We start from the raw sequence: 9,123 nt of genomic DNA on the forward strand, positions 1-9,123 counted from the left end.
CCGTCGGGCCCTGGGGCTTTTGTGCTCCCACAATCAATAATAGCCTCGTGTATTTCAGTTTCAGAGAATGGTTATTCGAGGGCAGCAGCTTCGTCTACAGAAATAGAAGGGTAATCAAGATCCTCCAATGACGGTCTCATGTTATCCGGTTCTACAAATATTCGTTTGAAGTGATTGAAAGCTTCGAATTTAATATCCTGCGGATTTTCATTCCAATTTCCATTGATAGTGAGACTTTGAATATTACATTTGGTATACCTATTACGGATGATTGAGTGAAAGAACTTCGTATTTTCATCCCCCTCGATTGCCCAACGAACTCTCGATTTTTGTTTTAACATCTTTGATAGTGCTTCAAATGAACATATATTTAGGCGCAATATCCTTCAAATATGTAAAGCTTTTAGTTGCAATTGTTCTATTTTTATGTAATATTCGTTTAAATAAATAAGTGCGAAGACAAAAGAAGAAAACGACGATTTGAAAACGCAAATGACCAAAAAGCTCAAATGTACAAGATACAATCCAAGTGGTTCAATTTATTGATGAGAAACGTCTAAAAATTACAAGAGTACAAGTCGCGAAACGCAAAGTACAAGATATCTACGCGTACGAAAGGACGTTCGAAAATCTGGAACTGGGACATAAACCGAGCATCAACGCGCAAGTCAACGGAGCTAAAATTACAAGTCAACTATGCATAAGAATATAATATATATATATATATATATAATTATATAAAATTATATATATTATATTATATATATATTTAAATAAAGTGTCGGCAAACTAGAAAATAAAGCATTGTGAGCTGGATCAGGTAGCCATGCGATCGCATGGCATATAAGCACAAAGCCGATGCGATCGCATGGGCATCAGAAGTTGGCCATGTCCTATAAATACCACGATTTCGGACGAGTTGTTGACACTCTCTTTTCATTTCTTCCTCTGTAAGAATTATATATATTTATATTTATAATTTAAAGTTTAAATTAAGTTTAATAATAATTGGGTTAATGCAAGAAATGTTTTAAGGTTTTGTAAGTTGAAACTCTGTCCGGGTAACGCTACGCGATTAATCACCACTGTAAACTATGTTCTTCCTTTTTAAATTAATATCTCGTAACTAAGTTATTATTATGCTTATTTAAGCCGAAGTAATCGTGATGTTAGACTAAATATTAAAGTCGGGGTTATTGGATTTTGTACCATAATTAATGTTTGAACAAAAGACCGACACTTGTGGGCATTTGACTATGGACTATCAATAGATGGGAGGTATTGTCTAATTGAGTGACAACTCATTGGAGTCTGTTGAACCTATCTTCAAATTAATTAACTTAATAATTAATAAAGATTATGGTTGTCCTATTTAGTGCATTCATACGGAATCTATTATAATTATTTAATTAATTATTCGGGTTGGGTAATTGATTATTCAAACTGATCAAGTGGGTAAATTAATATTCATATCTAATCAAAACAGGGGTGGATTACATACAGTGATAACTGGTGTAATTGTTGACAGAAGTGATAACTGCATCACAGTTTAAATCTTTAATTAGTTGGAATATTTGACTTCGGGTATAAGGGTAATTTGACGAGGACACTCGCACTTTATATTTATGACCGATGGACTATTATGGATAAAAACCAGATAGGTTTCAAATAATCCAGGACAAAAGGACAATTAACCCAGAGTAATAAATTAAAATCAAAACGTCAAACATCATGGTTACGAAAGTTTAAATAAGCATAATTGTTCTATTTTATATCTCATAGTATTTTTATTTACTGTCATTTTATTTATTGTCATTTTAATATTGTTATTTATTTTACACACTTTAATTATTGTCATTCATCTTTACGCTTAAAATATAAAATCGACAAATCGGTCATTAAACGGTAAACCCCCCTTTTATATATTATTATTACTATATATAATTATATACATTTTATATAAATATAGTTGTTAAAAATATAGTACGTATTCACTAGCTCCCTGTGGAACGAACCGAACTTACTAAAAACTACACTACTCTACGATTAGGTACACTGCCTATAAGTGTTGTAGCAAGGTTTAGGTATATCCATCTATATAAATAAATAAAACTTGTATCATATTTCGCCGTATTTCGTAATAAACAATAATAGTATTTCGTATACACCACTGCAAACATCAAGTTTTTGGCGCCGCTGCCGGGGACTCGGTGAGAAACGCTATATTTTTTTCTCTAATTTTGTAATAACATTTTTTATTATTAATAAGTGTTATATATATATATATATATATATATGTATATATATATATATATATATATATATATATATATATATATATATATATATATATATATATATATATATTTAAGATTTTGTCTTTAAAAAGTATTTTTATTTTTAGATTTTAAAATATAAGTTTATTTTAATAAATATTTTCTTTATATATTTTGTATAAATTAAAATCAGAAAAAATATAATAATTAAAATTAAAACTGGGCCGAATCCTGATCGGAGCCCAAATCTGTTTCTGGTAAACTGGACTATGCGATCGCATGGTAGGACTGCAGGAATCTCATGCGTTCGCATGGATTGATTTGACTAGTCAGAATCCTTAAAGCATTAATTACGTTAGGGTTTATTATTTTAATTATAATTATAATTAGGGTTTTAATTAATTAATTAGTTTATAATTTTAGTTTTAATATATAATTTGTATTATTAAGTTTTATTATTATTATTAATTATATAAAATAATATTTTTATAAAATAATAATATAAATATAATATTTTTATCATTTTTATAATATTTTATATTTTAATCGTTTAATTCGTAATTTGTATTTTTATCGTTCGTAATTAATTTTAAACTTAGTATCTTGCCGTAGAAACTTTTATATTTCTAGATTTTTAGGCTTTGCAGTAAAATCCCTTAAGTGCTTTTTCTTTAGATTAAGATTTAGGCACTTTAGAATTTTACGACGCCGCTTATCGCTTTAATATTTAATAGATTTTAGTACCTAATTAAGTTATTGCCGTTTTAGATATAGAATTCCTTTTAAGCTTTAATACCTTTAGACGCAACTTTTAATATTTAGTTTTTAGACTTTTAAGTTTCGACGCTCTACTTTCTTATTTTTATTTTGCGACTTTTTATTTTTCGACGTTTTTCGACGCGCTTTTTCTTTCTCATTTCTACGCTCTAGTTTTTAGGACATAGATTTTTATCTTCTTTAAATTTCGACGAAAAATTATTTTAAGCGGTTAAATTGATAGACATCCAAAATTTTCTGCTTCGTAGTAATAGTTGGATTTGTTGGTGGCTGAGTTGTGGATTTTCCGACTTAAAGGATCCTGGCTCCCTGCTGCATCTTTTGGCTATTCAAAACGTGGGCAAAAGTTGAAAAGTCTATTAATTTGATAACTTATATAATTTTTATTTTTATAACTAATAGGATATTCAGTGAATGCACCGAGCAAAACGTTCACCACCTTTTATACGTTCACCACATGTAACCCGATCAAGACATCTAGCCAATATTGTCGCCGTTGATTTTTCTTTAGAATCATCATCAAATCAAACAAGTACTCCAATTCAAATTTTCGATAATCCATCTTTTGAACCCGATTTCACAATTGAGAACCTAGAGGATATTCAAGGACAATTCCAAGATCCTGAACAACAAAGCATTGTGAGCTGGATCAGGTAACCATGCGATTGCATGTCATATAGGCACAAAGCCCATGCGATAGCATGGGCATCAGAAGTTGGCCATGTCCTATAAATACCACGATTTTGGACGAGTTGTTGACACTCTCTTTTCATTTCTTCCTCTGTAAGAATTATATATATTTATATTTATAATTTAAAGTTTAAATTAAGTTTAATAATAATTGGGTTAATGCAAGAAATGTTTTAAGGTTTTGTAAGTTGAAACTATGTCCGGGTAACGCTACGCGATTAATCACCACTGTAAGCTATGTTCTTCCTTTTTAAATTAATGTCTCGTAACTAAGTTATTATTATGCTTATTTAAGCCGAAGTAATCGTGATGTTAGACTAAATATTAAAGACGGGGTTATTAGATTTTGTACCATAATTAATGTTTGAACAAAAGACCGACACTTGTGGGCATATGACTATGGACTATTAATAGATGGGAGGTATTGTCTAATTGAGTGACAACTCATTGGAGTCTGTCGATGTAACGACCCGGATTTTTCCGATCGTTTTATACATATGAGATTAATATTTACATAAATTAAACATTACTAACATGATAAGAAATCCAAATTGTTGAATCTTGTGTTTTTGAAAAGAGTTTTACACAACGTTTGACCGTCCAATTTGACCGATGATATCACGAACTATATAACATACGATAATTATACGATTGTGTACATATATGTATTTATACATATTTAACTTGATTTAAGGATGGTTTAACATCTCATTGTGTATTAATAACAATGAGTTATAAGTATACTTTGAGACTACTAACTTAAGTTTTCAAAACGGTACCTATTCGTAACATTCTTTGACATATATACCTATAACCTATAATGCTTATACAAGTATCATATAAATACATATTTAATCACTTTTAAAGGGCTTAAATACATAAAACAATATAAGTATATTCACAAAAGATAGTTATATTTGAATTCTAGTTCCGTTTCCTCAAGATTTCTACAAGTATATCAAGGGTATATGTAACCGTATCATACCCAGCTTCTATACGTATTTACTATTGGTATATACACATTACAATCACTTTATTAGCAGCCATGAGTCAGTAAATTATAGATCTTAGCATGCATGATTAATGAACTTGGCATATTACAAGACTTTTACACAATATTACAAACTTATACATCATTTCACCACCATTTATACTCCATTCCATTTTCATTTTTACTACACATTTTCTCTAGCTAAAAACACCTACTTGTAAGCTTCATTCACCTCTGAGAAATCTAGCAAAAACTCTCTCAAGAATCACCTTAATAACCATCATATTAAGATCAAACAAGAACACTACAAGATATTACTTTCATTTCAAGTCTATATTCTAAGTTTACTTCCAATCTTTCAATCCAACTTCACCACTCTTTAGGATCAAGAGTTATACATCCTTTCTAGTTGCTTTATCTAAGTAATTTGAGGTAGTAACCTTATTCATAATCTTATTCGATTCGTATTTATATAGCTATCTTATTTTGAGTTATAAATTATAACAACAAGAACATAGTTTGAATGATTTCAAACTTGTTCGCAAACTAAATAGATCCTTCTAACTTGACTTTTAAAATACTTCAAGACCTGTAATATATCATAATGATATGCTAACTTAACAAGATACAACTTGATTTTACAAAGAACACCTTAAAACTGAATCTACGTCGTCGGAGTGCAACCGGGGGCTGTTTTGGGTTGGATAATTAAAAACCATCTTAAACTTTGAATTGGAAGTTTATATTCTGAAAAAATGATATTTCTTATGAATATGTTAACATATAAAAATCTCATGGTTTAACTCAAAGTGTAAGTATTTTTAAAAATGATCATTTAGATGTTGTTTTTACGACGGAAATGACCACTTTCATAAGATTCACCTAAGTTTGACCTATAACCTGTGATTTCGAATACAAACCAAGGTATTTACTGTTCATATTCATAAATAATGGCTCGATCCAAGGAAGTGGCAAGTTGAACCAACAAAAACGGAGTTGTATTGAAGAAACTACGGCTAAAACAAAATCGGGTATCCGAAGCTAGTTTAGCTACGAAAATATTTTGAGTAAAACTAAACTAATCATATCTTTGCTAATTAATATGATATTTTATATATATTTACTCATAATTTGATTTTATATATTTCAGGACCACCCGTAAACAACACGTGAAGATTAATTATAAGACCTCATGATTGTACACAACACATCATTTGACAATATGGTACTTTGGGTCACGATTTTAAATCATAAGACACCATGTACACAATACGCCATTTGACAACACGGTACCATGGGTCAAGATTAATTCTGATCAATACGAATACGATGGGGTCTTTATTTATTAAGCAACTAATTGTGGACCACTAACATCGGACTGCTAACTACGGACTAATAGATATTAAAAGTATTATAAGTATATATGTAACGATTAATTGAAAAGAAAACATGTTGATATATTATATATGGTTAGGTTCGTGATATCTATCGGAGACCAGGTCGTGTTATATATCTTCAAGGCAAAAGAGAGTATATAGTCCCATTTTTAAACTCTAAATATTTCGGGATGAGAATAATGCATTTTATGATTTACGTTATGGACACAAGTGATTAAAAATATATTCTACGTTGAGTTGTACCACTGGCATACTTTCCTGTAGCTTGGTAACTACTATTTACATGCGGTATTGTAAACGCGAATCCTATTGATAGATCTATTGGGCCTGACAACCCCAACCGGACTGGACGACCAGTATTCAACAGTTGCACAGTACTTCGTTTCGGTGACTACACTTGGTACGGTGTAGTGAAATTTCATAATAAAGGGAATATGCGACGTTGATTAAATGTTAAGTATGGTTATCAAGTGCTCAACCACTTAGAATATTTTTATTAAAACGTTTAAGTATATGAAATCTTGTGGTCTATATTTTTAACGCTGCTAGCATTAAACCTATATCTCACCAACTTTATGTTGACATTTTAAGCATGTTTATTCTCAGGTGATAAATAAAAGCTTCCACTGCATTATGCTGAATTTAAGCAAGATTTGGAGTATGCATATTTGTGTCAAAAATAAAACTGCATTTCGGAAGATTTGTAATGTGAAATATGTTGGAAATCGTGTTGTTGTTATCACATGTAAAGTTTGTAAGACTAAGATTATCGCTAAACGATAATCATTATTATGTTGTTTAAATCCTTTGGTTATAATAAAGGTTATGGTTTGTATTATAAAAATGAATGTAGATTTTGAAAAATGTCGCATATAGAGGTCAATACCTCGCAATGAAATCATATGTTATTGTATTCGTCCTTATGGATTAGGACGGGTCGTCTCAGTCGAACCTATCTTCAAATTAATTAACTTAATAATTAATAATGATTATGGTTGTCCTATTTAGTGACATTCATACGGAATCTATTATAATCATTTAATTAATTATTCAGGTTGGGTAATTGATTATTCAAACTGATCAAGTGGGTAAATTAATATTCATATCTAATCAAAACAGGGGTGGATTACATACAGTGATAACTGGTGTAATTGTTGACAGAAGTGATAACTGCGTCATAGTTTAAATCTTTAATTAGTTGGAATATTTGACTTCGAGTATAAGGGTAATTTGATGAGGACACTCGCACTTTATATTTATGACCGATGGACTATTATGGATAAAAACCAGATAGGTTTCAAATAATACAGGACAAAAGGACAATTAACCCAGAGTAATAAAGTAAAATCAAAACGTCAAACATCATGGTTACGGAAGTTTAAATAAGCATAATTGTTCTATTTTATATCTCATAGTATTTTTATTTACCGTCATTTTATTTATTGTCATTTTAATATTGTTATTTATTTTACACACTTTAATTATTGTCATTTATCTTTACGCTTAAAATATAAAATTGACAAATCGGTCATTAAACGGTAAACCCCCCTTTTATATATTATTATTCCTATATATAATTATATACATTTTATATAAATATAGTTGTTAAAAATATAGTACGTCACTAGCTCCCTGTGGAACGAACCGGACTTACTAAAAACTACACTACTCTACGATTAGGTACACTGCCTATAAGTGTTGTAGCAAGGTTTAGGTATATCCATCTATATAAATAAATAAAACTTGTATCATATTTCGCCGTATTTCGTAATAAACAATAATAGTATTTCGTATACACCGCTGCAAACATCAATCTTAGTCTTGATTTTCTCTTTTTCCAACCACAGTTTTCTTGCAACTTTCCATGATTCCAACTCATTATCATTTAAAACTACAGTTTCGGCTTTGAGTTCCAAGTGTGTAGCCATGTTTTTGTTTAGCTCAATTTCACCATTTAGTTGGCTAAACTTCTTGTTACTCCAAGTTCGCAACTCATTTTTAATTCTTTTTAATTTATTCATGAAATTACAGTCCCTTCTAATGCTTGTATCAATCAGAGCAACCCACACATCTTTTATGACTTTTACAATTTCCTCATCTTCTAACCACACATCGAATATTCTAAATGGTTTCGGGCCAAAATTCTTCTCTTCATCTTTCAGCATAATAGGACAGTGATCCGAACTCGATCTTTCCATTGCTACGACTGATATGTTTACCCATAATCCACATAATTTTTCTAAAACAAGAAAGCGATCCAACTTACTAAATTTAATTCCATCATCACTAACCCGAGTATAGATTCGACCACCCATTGGTAAATCTATTAGGTTATTGATACGAATAAAGTCGTTGAACTGCCTTGCTCTGCTGTCAACATATTCACAACTAAATCGTCCCGACTGATTTCTAACCTCATTAAAGTCACCGCATAAAACTCAAGCCTCATCTTGATTTACAATTGAATTAGTTAACGAATCTCACAGCTGTTTTTTCCTATTGTCATCATGTGGCCCGTACACATTAATAACATTAAGCACAGCTCCATTACTCTTCCATTTACCTCGAACCCCAATTACCCGGTCAAAAACGATTACATCAGTAGCCTCGAATAAACTTGTATCCCAAATCAAGAGTCCCCCCCCCGATTTACCAATCATCTCTTGTTGCAAAAACTTACATTCGTTTGATCCCCAAAGCATTTTAATCCATACATCATTAACTAAATGTAACTTTGTCTATTGTAAAGCTACGAAAGATGGCCTTTCATTTACAATCAGTTTTTTTATCTTCCCGAACTTACTATCTTTCCCCACACCAAATCCTTTAATGTTATATAAGATAATCTTCATGATAAAATGATTGACAACGAGTAATAGGAAGAACATACTCACTGTGCAGGGGACTTTCTATGCCATTTAAGCTCTAATTGACACCCAAAATCATATACATCACATTATTGATAGAATTGAAGGAGCTTGAACCACCTTTG

The 9,123-nt window shown here is 30.6% G+C and overlaps 1 protein-coding gene across 1 annotated transcript; it reads right to left on the bottom strand.

The window, feature by feature from the left end:
* Positions 1–71: 71 nt before the first annotated feature.
* Positions 72–8,446, bottom strand: LOC139889715 (uncharacterized). The gene is made up of 2 exons (XM_071872651.1): positions 7,940–8,446; positions 72–197 (listed from the first exon to the last, which is right to left on the bottom strand). The coding sequence occupies exons 1-2, from the start codon at positions 8,444–8,446 to the stop codon at positions 72–74; spliced, it is 633 nt and encodes a 210-aa protein (XP_071728752.1).
* Between the last annotated feature and the right edge of the window lie 677 nt (positions 8,447–9,123).

The sequence above is a fragment of the Rutidosis leptorrhynchoides genome, chromosome 2 (assembly GCF_046630445.1).
Source record: "Rutidosis leptorrhynchoides isolate AG116_Rl617_1_P2 chromosome 2, CSIRO_AGI_Rlap_v1, whole genome shotgun sequence".
NCBI lineage: Eukaryota > Viridiplantae > Streptophyta > Magnoliopsida > Asterales > Asteraceae > Rutidosis > Rutidosis leptorrhynchoides.